A 22,535-nucleotide genomic window follows, 5' to 3' on the forward strand; every position below is an offset into this window, starting at 1 on the left:
TTCTTAAATAATTAAAATCCTAATAAATTACTATTCGTCGTTTTTACCTACGTGGCAAAAATTTAAAATTTCATTTGTCACTTTTGTTTAGGCGGCAAGTGATTTTTTTAATTCTAAAATAAAATAGAAATCTAATTTTTAATTGGTCGAAAATATACCTTTTCTTATGTGGCGCTCCCAATGCTCTCCAAAAATGCCTACTTTATTTATATATATTAGATTTTGTTATTAATCATTTCATTATCTTAAGTTTATTATATATAATTTATATTTCAATATTTAAATTTTTATTGTTAATCTAATTTGAAATCGATTTCTTAAACAATAGACTTCTTTCACTTGCCTCGTTTTTTTTTTTTTTTTTTTTTACCGAATGGTTGTTGTTTAAACTAGAAGGTTACAGGTGTGCTTGGGCCATATGATAGGCGAGTGGGTTGCTGCATTTAGGGGCCTAATAAGTTTTCTTCCTAAGCTAATAACCTACACCTAAGTGAGCCCAAAGAAGGATCATATTACATTAGTTATTGAGACTTGATTTAAGGGGCTTAAGGGAGCCCATTTTCTTCTTATCTCACGCAGCTGATAGGGGGATTAAAAGACAGATTGTCTAACCTAAGTAAACTCCCATTTACTCCTCATTACACCCCCTTAATGATGCCTTAACACTTGCTCTTCCTCTTCCCTTTCTCACGTACAAATAGGCTTCACAAAACCATAATCTTCATTCCTTTCTCACGCTGCACAAAAATCATCTCTCTTCCTCAAAATTTTTGTGGTCCTCAAAGGTTTTATCAAGGGTAAATGAAGGGTCTTCTTGCTGTGTAATTTATCAACAAAATCGTGGTGGAACATCTCCATTGAAGCAAGGGAATCAAGGAGAAACAAGGTTGTTTGGGCGTGTGGTTTTCGTGGGTTTCAAAGGGGATTTTCGTGGGTCTTCTACTCCTTTTTCTAAGTCTTTAATCGAGTCACGCTTCAAAGGTAACTAGTACAATCCCTTAGATTAGGAATTCTAATGTTTAGAGTTGAATCGATAGGTAGAAACATGGCTAGGATTAGGTTCATTTGTAATTTTCTTTCATTTTGTGGCTGCTGTAATTTGTATGACATAGAACGTGATTTAGTGATATTAATCCTTGTTTTTGTGCCCAAACTTGATTGATATCAAATCCTTGATGTTGTATGATCTTTGTATGATGTTTTTAATGAGTTTACACATGGTTTTGAAGCACAAAATGCACCATAGGTACTGCTGAAATGTTACATACTTGTCATGAGTTTCGTTGTGGTTATGAGGCATGTTTAACCTATTTTCTCGGGCTACTTCTTGCTGTTTAATGTGTAGTAGCATGTAAGGGATTGTTGGGTATAATTTCCATGTGTTAAACTTCGATTTTGGGCTTGTTTTGGACTTGTTATTGAGCACGAGAAACTGGAATCCGCGAATGAGTTACAGTAGTTTTGGGGGTGTGAATTTGGGTTTTAAATCTGATTATATGGTTTAATTTCATGCCTACACTAAATTAGTATCTTGTTAGGATATCACCTAATTAATTTGGCATGATTCCAAGCAAGTTTGATATGTTTTTAGAGGCTAAAACAAGGTATGTAGAAGCTGCCAGCAGGTTAGTCAATGCGTGTAGTTTAGGTGATTTTCAAAGGTGTATTGCCTAATTTATAAGCCCAAATTGATGTTTGTTGTGGCCTATTATATTGTAAGATCATGTACAATAATGGGTTAAGCTTAGTTTCATGTTTAAGGTGAGTTTTTGGGTGGATTGGTGTCTTTGGTTCTGATGTAATTCAATGTAGGGGCTGCTGTATGTATGATTTTATTTGGTCATGTGATCTCTTGAATTTTAAGTCCGAAATGGTTTTATATGATGCCTAATGAGTGTATGTATATGCCCTAATTTTTATTTTTCATTTGAAGCATGTTTGGTTGGGTTTTTATAATTATTATTGGACTTGTATGTTGCTGTCCTGTTCTGGTTGTTTAACGAAATGATAGTTTGGATTTTTGGTTTATTGAAATGATTTTTATATAATTTTTATAATAAGTATTATGTGTTGGTTGAAATTATATTTTAATTAGGTGATGAGTGAATTTTTGGGTATTATAAACCCCTAAAGTGAAATATTTCGATGTGTGTATAATTATGTGTGGGTTGCGATTGTATTGTCGACGTCGTAAAGCTTTAGAGAAGGATAACACTGTCTTTAGCATCACTTCGCCAAGAGTTGTGAATGCACTTAATTGTTGGATTCCGATAATTAATTATATTCCCAAACTCAGACGATACCTTTTGTGATTTTTTTTAAGTTGAAATGTATTTTGAATTGGAGCTTCCATTGAATTTAAGGAATATGATTTTTCTTATGCGGTTTTAATTGAGTGTAAGACCATTTAGGCTTCTCTGCAGATTTCTAAGTGAAATATATTATATTATTTATTTTAATTGATTTTGAATTGTGTGTGGGGCCATAGTCGGGTGTGAGGCCGAGTTGCTTCCCGATGGTTAATGAACATGCTAACTACCTTGATTGCGAGTCTTAGGTAGCTCAACCTGGGTTAATTGTTGTCGTCCGGGGGTGTGTAAGACCTTATAGGCATCTACCCATAACCGGGAGTTGGCCAATCTTAGACACGGTCTCTGCGAGATGACCGGGAGTTCGTCCTGACAAACCTTAGGAAGTGGATTGCGAGGCCACTAGCGTTCCCTCCATGCCAATTCTGCTGTTTGAATGATTTTTGAACGGATTATGAAATTATATATATATTTTATTTTAAAATGAATTTTTGCTTCAGTTTGGTTTATTTGATTATGTTTTCAAAGTTAATTTTTGTGATTTGTATGGTTGAGTGTAAGTGATTTCTTACCTGTAATTTAATTTCTAAACCTTATTATTACTGATTTGAGGGAGAACTACTAGTTGCTCCCCACTGATTGTGGAATTTTTGTGGTTGTTTCAGATGCAGAGTGATGTTGGGTTATGTGCCGTTGGGCCGGGTTTGAGTAGGCCTTAGGCCACCCTAAGTTGGACTTTTGAATGCTTTGGTTTGGTTTGGCTTGTTTGAATCGTTTGTGTGGATTCTCTTAACTGAGTTTGGCTTTAATACGTTTTGGGATTTGCCGATAAGGGTTGTTCTGTCCTTGGCTTCTTGTAATTTCAAGTTTATCTATCTTTTGTTCGCTTTGTCGAGTTCTTCTTTCTAGGGCCTCAATTGCCACTTTTAGACCCGTTTAGGTTTAAATACACTAAAATCCAATGTCTATGCTCCAATTAGATCACATAGACTTAAGTTAACATCCAATAGTGACAAAGTGACCTCCGTCACGGTGTATTTCCGCTAACGCCAATATTTATATAAGGACGGGGTGTTACATATATAGATTTCACACATTTTTATATTTGGTTGATCATACCGTGTAGTCGGGGTCACTCGAATTACTAGGTCAAGGGTTAATTTGAAGGGTTACTTGGTCAGGGGTTATTTGAGGGGTTAATTGGTCAAGGGTTACTCATTTAGGGGTTACTTGGTTAGGAATGACTTGAGTAACCCCTAACCGAATAACTCAAGTATCTCCGACCATTGAAAACTCTCCGATAAATTTAAATGGAATGAGACTTTTATTTAGGGACATAAAATTTTGGTGTAATAACAGGCTTTTGTTTGAGGACGTAGAGAGTAACAAACTTTTATACGATAATTATAAGGCCTCTTGATATATATATATATATATATATATATATATATATATATATATATAAATTAAACCCATCATCTTCAACCTCAACATTCTCTCTCCTCTCTTCACCAACACTATCCGATCTCTAGTTCCTCTATCACCACCACCGTCTATTCCATAGCCTTTATGTCGTCACCTCCACCACCATCACTATTTCTCTTCTCCCTGACATCATGGCCAACACTCTCTCTCCTCTCCACGACGACCACCAACACCACATGCTCAAAAATCTCATATGTTTTGTACCAACTTTTGAACAATTGTAGTCAAGAATTCAAATTGTGAAGCTTAATCAAAGGTAAACCAAGCTTAATTGACAGTTTAATATGTGAAATCAAAATTTTTTCATCCAAATCAATCAAATTGGGCAAATTATAGAGTTTGAAATTTCAAGGAATTTTAATTAATTAAATATAAGAAACTAAACAATAATTAATATGTTTTTGTTACCTTGAAAATCAAGAATAAACTGATTTTCAAACCAATTCGTTGTAAAAATAGAATTTCAAATTGTGTTTAATATTAACGAATTATGTTCTAAAATACGTTGCATATGTTTTAAAAAATATTGCATATATGTTCAGATTTGTTTTTGAGTTCAAGGTCTTAAAATTTGAGTATCATGTTCCAATTAAAATTATATTTTGAAAAGCTAAGTTTATTCTTTTAAAAACTATTACATATGTTAAGAATCATTGAGTATAGGTTCTAAATTTCTAAGCATTTTGTTCTAAATGCTATGCTACAGAAAGTTAAGTATGATGTTCTAAATTTTTACTCACATGTTCTAATTCTTAAATCAGAGTTCTAAATTATTACTCACATAGATGTTCTAAATTATTACTCATATGTTCTAAATTTAAATTTGAAACACATGTTCTAAATTTTTACTCGTATGTTCTAAATTTTTACTCACAATGGGGTGGGTCGGATGCGGAGGATGATACCTCCACACATATACACACCTAAAAATCTGATACCCGTCTCCATTCCACCACCCATGGCGGGTACAATATCCACATCCAAACCTAGCTCGCGCGGGTACAAGTGTATATCCATCCCCGTCCCACCACCCATTTGGACATCCATACCCACCTCAAACCGGCCCCATACCCGCTACCTTAATGACATATTATATGACAATAATATGAAAAATTATCATTTCTAATAAATCTCTTTTTTCATCCACTTGGAAACATTCATATGACGCTAATGTTATTAATATAATATTTTATGTTTATTATATTATTATATTTTAGATTATAAGCTATTCCCGCTTGTTTTAACCTTTAGAAAAAGTATATAAGGTGGTATGAGGCGGGTGATGGGGTGGGGCGGGGATGGGTCGGGTTTACTCTAAAATCCATACCCGCCCCATTAGGCCATCACCCATGGCGGGTACAATTTTTATACCCTTCCCGCCCCATCTCCCGCCAAACCTCCCTCCATCCCCGCCCCACTGAGACGGAGATGGGGCGGTTGCGCGGTTCTCCCATTTGACTCGACCCACTGCCATCCCTACTTAATTCTTTCATATCATTTCGTTGAATATCTTAGTTATATACGAAGTATTAAAATATATATTTAAAAAATGACTACAATATGAGAATTGGATTTTTCCTATATTGGAGTATTTTATTTAGGAAAAGCGCTAAATTATATGGAATAATTCTTGTTTACAACAGATGTATATTAATTTTAGTGTAAAACAGTCAGTTTAAGCGTAATTTTAGCTCTTTAAAGGGTAACTTTCAGTTTTTTCATTGGTTTGAATTTATTTTAATGTATAATTTCTTATAAATAACTGATTACATACTATAAAGACTAACATGATTAATTTAATATATTATAAGTATTTTTGTAAGACAAAATATATTAATAAAAAAATAATAATTTCTGATGTGTAAAGGTGTCCAAGGCAAGAAAAGAGGTCCGACTCCAATTCACCTGATACATGAGGATATTAGGCATGATAAAGCTTTTTTTGACGTTTGTATTTTTTCTCATGTTAGACGAGCTTGTAATACGATTGCCCACCACATTACTAGGTGGGATACCGGATTTTGTGATGAACGTATTTGTACTGGACCTTTCCCTCAGAATAATGTTACTCTGGCAGAATTGGATTTAATTTAATAAAATGTTCGTACTATCTTTCCCTAAAAAAAAAAAAAAACAACTTACACCGCTTTTTTGGATAAAATGCCCGTAGTATATGAGCAATGTAAAATTACGTAATTTATTTGCAATTTTACCACTTATACATAAAGATGGACGTGGGCCGTGCCGGCGGTACGCCTTTGACACGGTACAGCACGGCGGCCCACTTGTGGGCCATGGGCCGTGCTGTGGACACAAAAATGAGATTTTGGCACGGGCACGACCCGACATTATTGTTTAATTATATGCATTATTGTTTTTTGCTAAATTAATTAAATTATTTAAATAAACTTAAACATAATTTATTAATATAATCTTAATTAAATTAAGGTTGTTCAAAAATATATATATATTAACATTAACATAAGCAATTAATAAGATTTTTTTTTTTTTTTTTGAAAGCAAGCAATTAATAAGATTATTAATATAAACTTAAGTTGTTAAAAAAAACATTACATATATATATAAAAAAATAATAATAAAAAAGTTGGACTAGCCTGCAGCCCGGCTTGTCAAGCACGTAGGTCGTGCCGTGGGCTGGGGTGTGCCAAAAGTTGGCACAATACGGCACGGCCCGGCTCGTGACGGCACGATGCCCATCTTTACTTATACAATCAAGTTTAACAAGGACATCATAAACTTGTTCCCTATCAGGCACCAAAAAAAATTGAAGTGATTATTGTAAACACAAGCCGTGCCTTCCTCCACCATTTTCCCCAAAATTGAACAATCGAGCGCTAGGGCTTATTCAAAGTTTTCCAGAAATTAAATTCAGTCCACTCTCCAGGTAAATAATCAATCGTTATCTTCTCATAGTTCTTTCATTTCGAATTCAAATTGAATAAATTTCCATATTTGTTGAACCCCTTGAATCTATCACTGATTCTATTGTAGTTTTGTTTTGCTTGTTTAATTGCCCTAGTTTTTGGTTCAGTATAAGAAATTTGCAGAAATTTCCAATTTATTTTGTTTCCCATTTGAAATGTTGCTTAATTTTGTGATAGGGGTTTAGTATCAATACCCATAATGTCAGAATCATCGGTGTTCAGTAAGATGATGATGAATTTTCGTGAAAGTTGCAGGTAAAAAGTTAATCAAATTTTTCTATGGGATTCATAATTATTGAACTATATACATTGTAAAATCCTAATATTGTTTTGTATTTTCTTGTGAAATTATAAGATATTATACTGGTTATCCCAAGGATTTAGGACCATCCCGTGTAATACATTTTACGTCGGAGCGTCAATTTGTACAGATTCTTCACCAAGGCTACCCTGTGGTTGTTGCTTTCACTATTAGGTAGTATGCTGGAATTCCTTGCCCCCCTTTTACCCTCTTGGAATAGTTGGTTTCGGTTTCATTTTCATCTTCATACCCTTTTCTTAATGTGAAACAATGTGTCAAATTTGTAGGGGAAATTACACAAGACATCTTGACAAAGTATTAGAGGAGGCTGCGGCCGAGTTTTACCCTCATGTCAAATTTATGAGAGTAGGTTTCTTCTTATTTGTGTTATGTTTATGGGTCTGCCGAATCTTTATAAATAAAGAAACAAACTGTATTAGAGTATGTTTATAAATGGATATCTGTCTCTTCTTTCATGTAAGAATGCTATAGGCTGTATTTAATTGATAGAGTAGCCTTTGATATCGTTGTCGCTGTGGTTAATTCTGCTTGTCATGTATGTTCTTTGCATTGCTCTAGTATATTAGGCATATTGGAGGTATAGAGTATAGACAAAAGGATGTTAGGGATCTGATTGCATTTTGTGCATTCCACTGTAATATTGCTGCATTGTTTAATGATAATTTAGTCAGTTTTATCTTTAATGTTTTTGATATTTTGTGTATTTTCAGGTCGAGTGTCCTAAGTATCCAGGCTTTTGTATAACACGGCAAAGGAAGGAATACCCATTTGTTGAAATTTTTCATACCCCAGAGCAAGTATGTCTGATCCTTCTATGTCTAATAGTCTTCTGGAAATTGGACTATGCAAGCATCCAGTTTTAGGATCATGCCTCCTTTCTTTCTTTTCTTTTCTTTTTTTTTTTTTTTTTTTTTTTTCTAAATTAGCTTGGGTATTTGTTGATTGTATCTCTTTCTGGTACAAGGTGCAACATGTTTGAAACAAACGAGTGATTGCAACTAAATTGTACAGCTCTGTATAATGTACATACCATTGCCAAGATACCAACATTTTGTCTTTCCTCTCTTGCAGGCTGCTGCCCCGGGAAGGGTTACTGATCCAAATGTCACTAAGTACTCCGTGAAAGTCTTGCCTGTAAGATTCTGTTATATTTTTCTAGTACTTGGGTCTTATTCATTTCATTGAATTGCTGTACACATGCTTTTTCTGTAAACCATCAATTGTCAAAAAAAAAAATTGGGCTTAGATTCATTCTATTTTTCCACAAGTTGCTATTTTTTGACTAATTATATTTGTTTTGTTGCTTGCTACTTAACAAATACACACTGGAATCCTACCTCTTTATCAAATGAAAATCTGTTATGCTGTCATGTTGCTTTCTAGCTTTTATCTGATGTCAAACCTGTTTATCGAATCTGCAGTTCAGTCATGACCTCAGTAATTATGGATTTAGAGAATTTTTCAAGCGTCACAAGATTCAAATGTCTAACCAGGAGTGATCTCTAATGAGGCCATAGCTCTCTACACTGCAGTTCTTGATAAGCTTCACCATGGAATATGAACAACACTGTTGCGCCTGGTTTTTGGCCTATTTACAATTGCTTTAATCTCTGTATTATCATGTGCAGAATTAGTTACCTTCGGATAACTATTTCTGAATATTTGATTAATATTAATATCTTTGAAGGGGAGAAGATGCAATTTACTCATTGGAAAAGGGATATACATAGCATTGCCTCATTGCCTCCTGCCACCCGAAGCTGTAGCACGTGAAGCTGAAATCTTGTTCTTTGCAATGCTTTCCAGATTTAATCTATCAAGCAAATTGTAGCCTGTACTCGGAAGAAATTTTAGTTGGTGAATCCTTTTTGTGCTCAGAAGTGCAGTGGTATAATTAATTGGGTTAAAGCTTGTAGTAGGTAATGTGTTGGTTCCCTGTTTTGATATTTTCTAGTAAATGCCCTGAATAAATTAGAAAAAAAAAATGTTGATAACGCTGAATTGTATGAATATTGTTTTTCTTTAAGAGTTCTAACTTAATTTTCTTTATCAAGATTTGTGTTCATAATTGGAAAATATTTCCCGGCAGATTGTTGAAAACCTTTCCTTTGGTTAAGGAAAGGATAACATTTGGTAAATGGGTGATACATGTGCCTTTTTATGCAATTCCAAGCAGTTTTCTGTGTTTGCATATGAGGTATTGATGAAGGTGAAGTTACCTTAAATTTATCCTTATTTAAGGATTTGGTGTGAGGTTTACCTTGAGTGATCCATTAAACCAAATCTTTGTTGGAATTGAAATATTTCCTATTAGCATGTAATGAACATGATGTTTTTCTTAACTAGTAAAAGATGCCTCTTCTAGTAACTACAATATACAATAAGCCACACTGCTGATAAATCATGTCATATGTTTGAAACCTTAGAATATAAAGTACAAAAACAATCCTATAAAAGATGTTGGTGATGGATTTTCCAGCCAGTTTTGACAGTAATAGGCAATCCAACTGGAAGCAAATCTTATACACTATGAGGCAATCACTAGCAATAGCTTACTTCTTCATGAGCCTTGTCGCAATTAATGTCATCGCTGTCTTGGCAACCAACCGACTTCCATTTGTCTTGAAGCCACATGAACTGGAATCATCTCAATATGTCATCACAGTCACAGGTAACGATGAAGTGAAAGTGATGCCAATCAGTGAACCAAAGCTTTCTTTCCAGTAGAAAAAAAAAAAAAAATCTTGATGCAAATGGCAACAGTAAGCATAAAAACTAACTCAAAGGTGATTTTCTGTAACAGGTTGCAATAATGACTGTGATACCACTTGCTGTTACTGTGTCATTAAACAACCACCAGTTTGTGTGCAATGCTGCAATGAAGATCCTTAATCTGCCACAACAGCAGCTGCTTCGGCATGCTACCAACCATTTGGCACTATATAATATACAATGTACAACAGTACATGACTAAAAACAGAACTGAAAGTGGTGAAGCTTACATATATATTCATGTTATAACGAAACCATTACGGCGATAAGTACATGTTTACCCTAAGTTCCTATATGTTTCAACAGTGATAATTTAGTTCTCATTCCAGATTTCACCTGTAGAACCAGAATGAAACACGAATTTAAGAATAACAGTGTCAACATTATTTCTTCCCTTATAGATTCCTTTCTTGTGCAGTTTTTGCAAATGTTTGCATAATATAGTCTTAAAAAAAAAAAGGGTTACGATACTCAGAAATGCCGAAGCAGATATTATTACTCTTGCTACTTTTGCAGAGGCTACATGTTTACAAAAAGCTCCAGCACATTGGTTGTCCATTTGTCATTAGTACAATACAGCCTTCAACGGAGCATACAAAAACAAAAAATGCACAATCAACTCATTTGATAAAAAAATTTCAAAAATGTGGATACTATGACCTCCTTGATAGCCCAAGGAACACAGCAGCAGATGCAATCTGCACCTTCAAATCCGCAATATCAATATCATGACCACCCTCGACAAGACCCCACTTGTCCACCTGTCAGATGAAACAGTATTAGAATAGTTTTTTTCTTTTTTTTTTTTTTTTTTTTTTTAAAAAAAAAAAAAAAAATCCTCTCGAATCTCCTCTATTTATAGACTAACTGAATCACTCCTCCAATATCCTCTATTTATATACTAAATGATTCCCTCTTTCAATTGATATCAATCTTCATGTCCCTTAAGCTACCTCTAACTGAATTATAGTGACAGTTCCTGAGCCCTTCCCATATACCCGATGCAATACACGAAATGATGCAGGCATGCAGCAAATCATGGTTAGATTGGGTTGGGGAGGGGGAAGTAGAGGTTGGGCTCATAAAAACATGGTATATGACACTAACCTGCAGATCTTCTTCAAGACGTATCAACTCAATGGCCTCCTCTAATTGCAATTTTCCACGAATTATAGCGATAGAAATAATTAAAGAGTGTGATGCAGATGTCAATGCATCAATGGTAGCTAGTTCACAATCATCTGCTTTCTTCAATAGACTTTCAACGGCTTTTACAAGACCTTCATCCTGCTTGCCACCAAAAAAACAGGTGTACACTACAGGCTTGTAGCCAAATTCTGACTCCACCCACTTTAATAGAGGATCTATTTTTTCAACTTGGCGTTCTGCAAAGATTTGAGAGTAAGATGTGATTAGAAGTATTGGCTTAAATAATTCAGAAAGTATCCATATAGAACAAAGTTCATAATTCAATTAAGCAGGGGACAAAATCAAAAACAAGTTAAAACCTACTCATGGGGCATTCAGGCCCTCTCCCACTCCTGATGACTACTCAACAACTAGAGAGTTAAAACAAAATTAATTTGCATATTGATGTATGAGCATAGTTCAATAGAATTACTCAAGTGCATTCAGCAACCACACCACAATAGTTTCCAAATGAAAGCCTCACTAATTTGATGGCAAAAAAGAAAAAATGTAAAAAAAAAAATAAAAAAAAAAAAAAATTCACAATGGTGACCCAAAACAATTGCTACACCGAAATGGTAACCCTCTATTTATTTTATTTATTTTTATACAAAATGACCTTAATTAAGAATTTTCACTTATAGCATTAATGAATGTATTATCTTTAATTTTTAGTTATACTAGGGGAGCCCACGCGCGCGATGCGCGCGGTATAGCTAGCCTTCGTGAGAGAATTATGTATTTGAACCTCATAGTTTACGGACTTTTAGTTATTGTTGCATTATAATTGTATTAGATTGATCAATAGAGATTATTTATATATTTATTGTAGAAGCACGTTTGTGTTACGATCATTTATTTTGAAAATGATTATAATATAACTCACCAATGTATTACTATATAAAAAGACAATAAAAGCTATTAAATCGTTCCATGACTACGGGCCTGTTCTCTTACGTTGAAATTCAATTCAGTTCAGTTCAGCTCAATTCAGTTCAGTTCAGTTCAGCTCAGCTAACTCAGCTCCGCTCCGCTCCTAATTTCCTTCTCTTGTAAAATATTCATTTCAGTTCAGTTCAGCTCAATTCAGCTCAGCTCAGTCATGAGAACAGGCCCTACAATAAGAGTGTTATGGTCATATGGAGAGGTTTGTGTAATTGTCTCCAACAAGTCAATGGAAAGTGTGAATGTGGTCATTTATTTTCAAAAACACCCTTTTTCAGAGATGGTTGTGGGCTCAAAAGTGCTTTAATGTAACCCACATACATTGAGTAAAAAGATATGAATGGTCAAATGTATCAAAATTTTAATTGGGGATAAATAGGTAAATAAACTTTTATAAGGGTATAATAGTCCTCACATTGTTCATAAGAACATCTTTCCACTTTTTATAAAGTAGGGAAACTAACTATGGTTAGAATATTTTTTATAAAAACAAAACAAAAACGCCCACCTTTTCCTCTCTTCTTCAATTCTGACTACCCATAACTCCACCCACACTGTCGGCGACTGCCGACTACTAATCACAACCACTCGGAACACCACCGGAGGAAAATCAACCCATGTCCCCCACCCTTTTTTATTCTCTTCTCCTTCGATTGCTCCAACGAAAGTCTCCATATTCTCAATCCCGCACCACCCTTAAGTCCTTCACTACCCAACCTTGCAAACACCAGCCATTTCCCTCCCAAAAAACCCAATCTTACTACATCTATGCCCATTTTCACAAAAGACGGTCATCATGTGCCTCTCAAATTCTCAAAATCTCCATTAAAGCTCTTAAAGGTAGAATATCTTCAACAGAAACGACCACAAAACCCCAAATTATCTCAGTTTTCGTATTTCGCCATTGATGCATGAACTCGAGTTTGAGTGTTGTATCCAAGTATTGATCTAAGGATCTGATCCATCGATTCCAAAAATAATCTATACGGGGGTATGGTCAAAAGAGCGTCTTTGACTAATCTTTTGGACATGACTAGCATATAAAGTATCGGGATAATTTTTCAATAGTTAAAAAAATCTAATATTAAAAATGTTAACAAGAAAAAAAAAAAAAAAAATCAAAGTCAAACCATCCAATTGTTATTGAGAAAAACTACTAAAACAAATAGCATAGTGTTTCAAAACCATACAATCAAACCATCCAACTGTCATTGTTTTATAAGTTACTCGGACGTTTAATTTTACCTTATACAGTAAAACAAAATTGCATATTGTTCCTATGTTACTCGGACGTTTCATTTTACCTCAAATACTCATGTTGGACCCTCATGTCGGACATGGAAACTAGAGTCCGAGTTACACAATATCGTTCCAAATCTCAGAAACCAAATATTCCAAAAGGCTAACAATATCATTAAAAGCTCATCATCTTTAGCTCATAATCTTCATTCAGCGCTCATCATTTTCATTACCAAAACCAATAATAGCCCTTTCTAACTCCAGGTTTTTAATGGATAATTATGCAATCTCGTAAACATCCTCATCCTCATCAAATTATTCTTCTCTTGTACAACCATTTAAAAAAATTACTAAGTAAGCTAGTTATGCTAAATATCAAATACAATACTTAATGCTCAGTATTTACTAATATTACCTATGTCCTAATAACGGCTAAGGCCTGATTGTAACTCTCTTGCTTCCTCGCCAACGGTCGAAGGTTGTTACGGTAGTACACTAAATCTCTTGCCCTTTCGAAAGTCTGCCTATTTCTCTTTAGAGTTTGAATATTACCATAATGACTCCAATTTCGTTCACAACATGAAAACGATGATGATTGTGACAAAAAATTTAAAGAACATGATTTTGAGAGGGGAAGATATGAACCATAATTTGCCAACTAAATATAGGTTCATCATCATCTCGGCAGCAATTATATGAGCTTGATTGAAATAAGATGCTTACTAGGAAATGCCCCATACTCTAGTATCGCATGCTTAAAAACATTGTCATTGGGAAATAGATATTGCAAGCATTCAATTCTGTTGTTAGAAACTTAATCATCTTCATTGCAATTCTTATAAATCCCTCTCTACTAGAATTTAGTTATTTTGTGTCTTGGAATTAGTGAGTGTGCTAAACAGTGTAAGGGTGTGTTACTTTTGTTCCATAACCTCATAAATACTTCTTGAATAGCATTAACACAATGTAAGGGTGTGTTATTAGATAACAAACTTTGCTATTCATATTCAAAAACGTTGACTTTTACTCTTTCACCATGTTAGGAGTTGTAACCTCACATGTGTGCACAATATCTAGAAACTTGTGACATGAAACAAGGTTTGCTAGTCATTATGTTGTTGCAAAATGTATGAGAGAAGTGAAAGATGGACTTCAAAAAATGGTAACTAATCTTGATTTTAGGATTCATTTAGATAACCTAAAAATCCAATTAATATTAAGGCTAGTGAATACAAAGAAAAAAATTTAAGTGACAATTGGTGGGATAATGTTGATTAATTTTTGAAATTTTGTGAGCCTATATATAACTTTTTGGGTTGGAGACAAAGATTCCTCTGTTTTGCATCTTGTCCATGATGGGGGATACTATGATTGAAAATAAAAATCAATGTTTTTAAACATTAACGGAAGATATTGTTATCTAATAAGTCTTTTATTTATTATTAATTAAATACTATTCAAGAAGTACTATTGAGTAGGTTGAACAAAAGTAACACAAGCTTACATTGTTTAGCACACTCACTAATTCCAAGACACAAAATGGCTAAATGCTAGTAGAGAGGAATTTAAAAGGATTGCACCTAATGAAGATGAATAAGTTTCTAACAACAGAACTAAATGATTACAACGTCTATTTCCCGGTGACAATTATTTTCAGCATAAGAGACTAGAATATGGGGTATTTTCTACTGAAGCAGCTCCTTTCAATCAAGTTCATATAATTGCAGCCGAGATGATGAAGAACCTATAATTTGGTGGCAAATTATGGCTCATACCTTCCCCACTTACAATCACTAGTTTTTTTAGTTATTGTCACAACCATCATCGTTTTCATGTTTTGAACGAAATTGGAGTCATTATAGTAATATTCAAACTCTAAACTTCTAAAGAGAAATAGGCTGACTTCCATAAGGGCAAGAGACTTAGTGTACTGCCATAACAACCTCCATCTCTTGGCAAGGAAGCAAGAGAGTTAACAATCTAGCCTTAGCTGTTATCGGGACATAGGTAATATAATTAAATAATGAGCATAAAGTATTTCATATTTATTTAATATAACTAACTTATTAATTAATTTTATTTTAATGATTGTACAAGAGGAGATCAATTTGATGAGGATGTTGATGTTTGCGAGATGGCGGAACGATCCATCAACAAACTAGAATTAGAAAGGCTTATCATTGATTTTGATAATGAAAATGATAAACATTGAATGAAGATTATGAGCTAAAGATGACAAACATTCGATGAAATTGTTAACCTTTTGAAATATTTGTTTTATTTTTTTAATTGTTTGAGATTTGGAACAATATACAATTCTGTTTTACAATAGTAACTTTTGTTATAATAATTGGATAGTTTGACTTTGATTATTTGGTTTTGGAACAAAATGCAATTCTATTTTATTGAAATAGTTTTTCTAATTAACAATTGAATGGTTTGACTTTGATTTTTTTAGGTTTTGGAACGACATTCAATTCTTATTTAGTAATTTTTGTTATAATAATTGGAAGGTTTGACTTTGATTTTTTGTCATGTCAATTTTATTGTTTACTAAGTATCTAAAAAATTATCGACACTTGATATTGAGACACTTGTTTGATCGTATCCCCATATAGGATCGGTTCCTCCAATCCCTACATGGATACGACACTGAAACTTGAGTGTGTGTAACATAGGTGATAATTGAATACCTTAAGCTATAGGTGTTGTCATGTTGGCCTTTCTTAACGCTTATAACCTTATAGTGATGAGTGTCATTTACGACACTGTTTTATGGTCATGTTCCTTAGAATTTAGGTTTGTTCCTTTAGCATTTTAGTGCTTTTATCTATGTTTTTGGTATTTTGTGATTTATTTCCTCATTGTGCGTTTTGATAGGTAATTGAGCCATTTTGGATGACAAAAAGATGAATAAAAGAGACAACGCCAATTGCAAATGAATATATGTTGAGTTCCTTACTGACGCAGATGCTAAGGAACTTGCTCGCAGTCCGAGAATTGTCAAGATTCATTGCAACGTGATATTTGATTACTTGGAGAATAATTCTTGAATATTTACCGCTGGAAGGAAGATACTATTTGATAAAAAGAAAATCCTATCATTTAGGAAAAGATCTGGCAAAAGATAGAATTTCATAGATTCTATCGAACTACTTTCCTTATCTTGGATTTATCTTCCATATTTTTAGGGAATAATTCTATCATAATTCTATAAAAACCACAGAGTTATTCATCTCTCACTTGTGCTCACGTTTAGAAGAAACCACTTAGAGGAACTCGACATGTTTTTCTCCAAAAACCTTTCTTCTTTGCTCTGTAACATGAGTGAGTAGTTCTTTATGCGCAGTAGTAGTTAGAGGAGGCCATGTAATTAGTATTTGAGACAAGTTGTTATGATTTTTATGATTAATAATTATTGTTGTGGGAATATTCTTGAATTACTGCTTATTTCTATGATTTAGCACTGTCAAAACGGTTTGAAAATTCGGGTTCGGTTCGGTTTGAAATCGGTTTAAGTGTCTCGCAACCGGTTTCAGTTCGGTTAAAATAGTTATCGGTTCAATTCGGTTTCGGTTTATTCTTGAGCAGTTTTAATTCGGTTCGAGTTGTAAACAGTCCGAGTAGTAAACGGTTCGGTGCAGACGGGTTGCGGTTTGTTAATGGTTCGGTGTAAACGGTTTTTATTTGGGTTCAAACTGTTTTGGGTTTGAAACGGTTTGGGTTTGAAACGGTTTGGTTCTATTTCGGTTCAGTTTATAACTAGTTCGGTTCTTTTTCGGTTCAGTTTATAATTGGTTCGGTTCTTTTTCGATTCTTCTACGGTTTAATGTTATTTGGATCGGTTCCATTTCGAGTTTAATTATGGTTCGGGTCGGTATCGGTATCAAAAAATCGATTATTTATCAAGTCGTTTGGATTCGGGCTATTAAATAGTTTCGTTTGAAATTTGATAGTACTTGCTAACCGTTTGGATTCGGTTTGCAAGTTGTTCGGTTTATAAACAGTCGATGCTAACGGATCGCGGGTTGTTAACGGTTCGGTGTAAACGGTTTTTGTTCCGGTTTAAACGGTTTTGGGTTGAAAGCGGTTTTGGGTTAAAAACAGTTCGGTTCTTTTTCGGTTCAGTTTGATTTCAGTTCGGTTTAGACCTGGTTCGGTTCATTAACGGGTTCGGTTCTTATACGGTGTAACGTTATTCGGATCGGTTCGGTTTCGGGTTCATTCACATACGGTTTTTAATCAGTTCGGTTCTCATCTGAGTCGGTTTATTTTGGGCAGTTAAACGGTTTCGGTTTGAAATTTGACAGCACCATCTATGAATGATGACTTCTTATAATTAGGGGCGCAACTATTTGTTTGGGTTTGATTTCTATTGCTAATTAATACTACTAAGTCCGTAATTACTTGAGAATGTTAATGAAGTAGCAACCAATTGTAGAGGAGGACGTTCCACTCTATTAATTGCAAAGTAATTCTTGATGTAGGTGAAACTGTGTTCCAATAATGTCATGGTTGTCTAGGCTTGATGTTTTCCTAATTCCTAATGCTGTCAACATGTTAAATTCCTTGCTCGTAGTATAGGGGTTATTTGTTGGTTAGGGTTAGTGAAGGTCGTACCGAATCTAACTATTAATAAGGGGAAAAAGAGGAACTTGTTCCATAAGCCAAGCTATTCCAAGAGGGTTAATTATTGTGTCGATGATTTTACGAAGTTCCACGGCTGGAATCTGATTATCTACTGAGTGTTTTCTCCATTGACTGTTTGTTCTTTAATTATAATTCCTTTTATATATTGTTCCTGTAGTTACTTTAGATTAGCTTTCTCATATCAAAAACCCCCCAAATCGTGTTACTCTTGTGCAATTTGGATCTAGTTAGGATCGACTCTTACTTGCCCTAGCTATTTGTTAAGGTGAATAAGGTTTAATTTTGTGTGCACTTCGACAACACACCATATGGTTAATTGACTTCATGAACTTATTTGTGAAAAACCTCTTAGCTTACCTGGTAGGATTGGGAACTTTAATGTTTAGTGTGTGCGAGAGTGACCTAAGTAAAAAAAATTGCCCTTGATATCTCTATAATCGACCTAGCCACTATAGAGTATTATAATGTTTCATGTATGCCTTGATTTCCCTAGGGTCTAGTTCTATGTATTAATCGGTCTCTAACCTTTAGACTTAATTTATTGCCTTAGTGTCGTTAGATACTTATCATCATTCAATAAAATACCCAATATAGTTGAGAGTTGGTGAGCTTAGGTATCCCACATTCTAGCTAGCCCATGGAATAATGCTTCCTTTGTTTTTTTTCCCCTAACATAGAGTTTTAGAGGGTTGAGTTGAATTTTTTAAAATATTGTGTATGTGGGGATTATTGGGGAATTAAAAATTTTAAATAAAATAAACTAGTAGGTTAACACTTTATGTAAATTGTAAAAGTAAGAAAAGTGAGGTTAGAGAAAAATAAAAATTTTAAAAAGTGGAAGTGGAGAGCATAAAAGGAGAGATATAATAATATAATACTAACTCTGTTTCTTTTTAGTTGACACGTATTCTTTTTTAGGAAGTTTTTTTTAAGTTGACACGTTTTCTTTTGGAGTAACTTTTTTACTTTACATTTACAAGCTACCCCACTTGCTTTTCCATTCTCTCTCACTCTCTCTCCTCTCCTTAATATATGTGCCTAAATCAAACGCGTGAAACAGAGAAAGTATAATATAATATATCTCAATTTAAGGAAGTGTTGCACTTAATAAAAAATAAAAATAAAAATAAATAAAAATAATAATTTTAATGAAGTATTGCATTAAAATATAAATGAAGGGAGTACTACACATATTACTCCCTCTGTCCCATAATACAAAGCCTTATTTCCTTTTTGGGTAAACCAAAATACAATACCTCTTTCTTTGTAAAGCTAGTATTTTTTGACATTATTACCCTCTTTTTAATGAGTTGTCATCTTTATTCCTTTACTTTTTTGTACTTCTAACATCAATTCCTAACACTTTCTCTCTTTATCTCTGCAATTATTCCTAACTACTTTTTCTTTCTCTCTATCTCTCTCTAACCCCACATGCATAGATGTACTTTTAATCATTAGTTTTAAAGAATTTACAACTTTCTTAATTCCTGCACAAAAAGCAAAAGAGGCTTTGTATTAAGGGACGGAGGCATTAGTAGTTAGGATTATATGTGATCACAAGTATACAACAATATTCCAATCAAAATCTAATTTTAAAATATATTATAACAGTAACTATTACTTTAGACTTATAAAGCATTAAACGTTACTAGTGGGTCAAACAAGCTAAGTGAACCAACAACAATCAAAATTTGATTCCAAACAAGGCTTACTGAGTAATATAAGCACAATGTACCACTCAAGAAATGCTTATAATGGATGTGCTGAATGAGTAATTTAGCGGTAAAAGAAAAGTTAAGAAAATGAAGTGAGTTAAGGTGGAGACATGGGATAGGGTAATGATTGTGTGAGGAATGAAAGAATTTTTACCATTTTTCGGGGGTGATAACTACCCACCATCCCCTAATGGCCCGTTTAGTAGGCGGTAATAAATAGAAGTAATGAGATTGTATTTTGTTGTAATTATGTAAGTTAATGTACCAAGACCCATGGTAGTTCTAATACTTCATATAAGATACCTCATTATCTTCATAACTCTTCATTACCATCCGTTATCACTATAGAGTGTGGTATTCGGTGGGAATGAGACTTTATGAAGAAAAGCATAGGTTTGGAAATGAGATGGCATGACCATGATCATTATGTAAGTATTATCTATACCAAATTACACAAAATTCATTCTTATCCCATTATTTATTACAGACTACCAAACGGGTCGTATGAGAAAAATGTAGAGTAACGTATCACCCTTGAAATGACAATTATTAAATTCCTCTGCCCTCTTTACACTTCTATATGCATTATCACCACATCAATCCGTCTAACAGGCCCTAAATTTCTTCATTCCTTTTCTTTCAATTTCACTTACTCTTAATTCATTACCCCCAATACAAGCATGGCCAAACAATGCAAAGTTAAATTATGAGCTTCAATTACTTTAAGCTATACTATCTTAATTTATGTTAAAATGAATGTTTCGCCAAATAATCATAGCAGTTCCATTGATACTTCATTCCTTCCGCATTTATTGGGTGCCGTTATTATTTAGATATTTGTCAACCTTACTAACAAAGTAACAAACACAATTCGCACATAAATTCAAACAGCAAGACTTAACATATATCTTTTGCAGGCATGCACTTGTTTCATCACTGCTTCATCACTGTTATAACACTAATGCAGTCTTTTAGCTTCACAAGCATAAAAGGATGGCTCTCAAAAACAGAACAGTTCAAGACATGTCATCTATCACACTCAAAGCATTAAAAACACGAAAAGGGAAAGGGATATAAAATTAAAAATTTTAAAACCAGTAATAGAGAGTGATCAATATGAGGGGTCATACCATAGACACCGGTGGTTAATTCGTTATCGTTTGGAGCACGACAAAAAACTAAGTCTTGACTGAATTTGCTCATCAAATTCTCAATTATTTTCGGGCGAACAACAGGAACTCGTTCCAATGCAGTGCATGCAAGCTTCATCAACGGCATTGTGAAGGGTCTTATTCCATCTGTTTGCTACAAATAATACCAAACAAACCCGAGATTCAATTAACACCAAAACCCCTTTTCAAATAACATCAAATCACTAACACCAATCTTAACAACACCAATAACATCACCAAATTATAAATGCCAATTACTTACAAAATCACGTAGCAACCCAGCAAATTCAACCAAAATCCCCAAACACCCAATTGACATCCAAGCTCAAAAAACAAACCAACAAACATGATCATCACCGGGGAACGATACCCACATCAAATAAACATTAATAACACCAATCAACGCATGATTTCGCCACGAATTACAAAATCAAAACAATCTAAAGAATGAGAGTAACCTGGAAATCCCACTCAGCAGCAATAGCTTTAGCAAGAGAAAGTGTAGGAAGTTTAAGAGGACGTTTAGAAGGGGTTTTAAGGGTACGATAATCGAGCATAACACTCCACCCATTTCCATCATCAGCTTCTCTCGTTGTCACTTTTTGTAGAATCTCTTTCCAACAATAGAACCAGTCATGAAAGACATCGGCATTGTCACAGACGAATCCGCCGCTTTTTTCGCCTTCAGGTGTATGCTGCTGTCGGCGCCGTCGGACGAGAAGGTGAATGCGTCGGATTCTTCAGCGGCGGTGGTGGTGGGGTTCGCGGCGGCGGCGCTGAAGGGGCGGCGGTGGGTTGTTAAGGTTCGTAGGGTTAGTGAGTTGATTGATTTTAGGGAGTTTCTTAGAATGTTTGACGCCATTGTTGAGGATTCAATGGAGTTTGAAGGTTTGATTGAATTGAAATTTGGGGAGATCGAGTGGATTGGAAATGGGTTTATGTTTGCGAGGGTTTATGTTTCAGAATTACGACTAGTGCTTTGATACGCAGTTGTTGACTTTAAAAACAGTTGAAAAGCAACAATTTGACTTTTAAGGGAGTATGTAGTTGAAAAACATACTCCCTGTTTTTTTTCAGAAGAAATAAAAGTTGATGTTTTTAATCAACAAACTAGTATTATATTTTTTAGATGATTCTGGATATAGAGTGATTGAAACTTATAGAAGATTTTCTAGGTCTCTACCTACTTGTTTAATCAACAAACTAGTATTATATTTTTTAGATGATTGTGGATATAGAGTGATTGAAACTTATACTACCTCCGTTACAGGTTATGTGCAACGATTAGACATTTTTCCTATCTGCTTTATGTCAAATCGTTGCACATAACCTGTAACGGAGGTAGTAGAAGATTTTCTAGGTCTCTACCTACTTGAGACCACTTTGGTCTCTACCAAGTGGGGACCAAATGTACTATAACCGGCACTTTTGTCTGTAGTGGTTTGGTACTGATTTTAACGTGGATGGTATACCAACAACAACCAAGTTAAGCTTAGATGGTACTATTCTTTGATACCAACGAACTCTTAGATGGTATTTCTTTTGATACTATTAAACACCTCTTTGATAACAACGAACCTATTTATATACTAATATCAATTTGTTGTTTACTTGTTTCTTGATTAATGACTTTTATCGGTACTAATTATCACAACTCTACTACTTATACATCAAAATAAATTAGTTTAGCCGTTTAAAAGCCCACCATGCTTCGCAATAATAATTCTTTAACTAGAGAGTTTTGACCAATACCTGAACTTAGTCGACAATGGAACCTCCGGCGTTCTGAGCTT

The 22,535-nt window shown here is 34.3% G+C and overlaps 1 protein-coding gene and 1 pseudogene across 2 annotated transcripts; one reads left to right on the plus strand and one right to left on the minus strand.

The window, feature by feature from the left end:
- The first annotated feature begins 6,603 nt into the window (after window positions 1-6,603).
- LOC145597020 (uncharacterized) lies at window positions 6,604-9,146 on the plus strand. The gene is made up of 7 exons (XM_081653201.1): window positions 6,604-6,699; window positions 6,917-6,994; window positions 7,095-7,214; window positions 7,328-7,406; window positions 7,772-7,858; window positions 8,133-8,195; window positions 8,749-9,146. Exons 2-7 carry the CDS (start codon window positions 6,939-6,941, stop codon window positions 8,890-8,892), a joined length of 549 nt encoding a protein of 182 aa, XP_081509327.1. The 5' UTR covers window positions 6,604-6,699; window positions 6,917-6,938; the 3' UTR covers window positions 8,893-9,146.
- Window positions 9,147-10,299: 1,153 nt separating this feature from the next.
- On the minus strand, window positions 10,300-21,716 carry LOC145597015 (uncharacterized; annotated as a pseudogene). Its single transcript, XR_014103300.1, has 4 exons — window positions 21,201-21,716; window positions 20,701-20,875; window positions 10,941-11,218; window positions 10,300-10,594 (listed from the first exon to the last, which is right to left on the minus strand). The product of XR_014103300.1 is annotated as an uncharacterized LOC145597015 (transcript).
- Between the last annotated feature and the right edge of the window lie 819 nt (window positions 21,717-22,535).

Source organism: Chenopodium album, chromosome 2 (genome assembly GCF_948465745.1).
Source record: "Chenopodium album chromosome 2, dcCheAlbu1.1, whole genome shotgun sequence".
Taxonomy (NCBI): Eukaryota; Viridiplantae; Streptophyta; class Magnoliopsida; order Caryophyllales; family Amaranthaceae; genus Chenopodium; species Chenopodium album.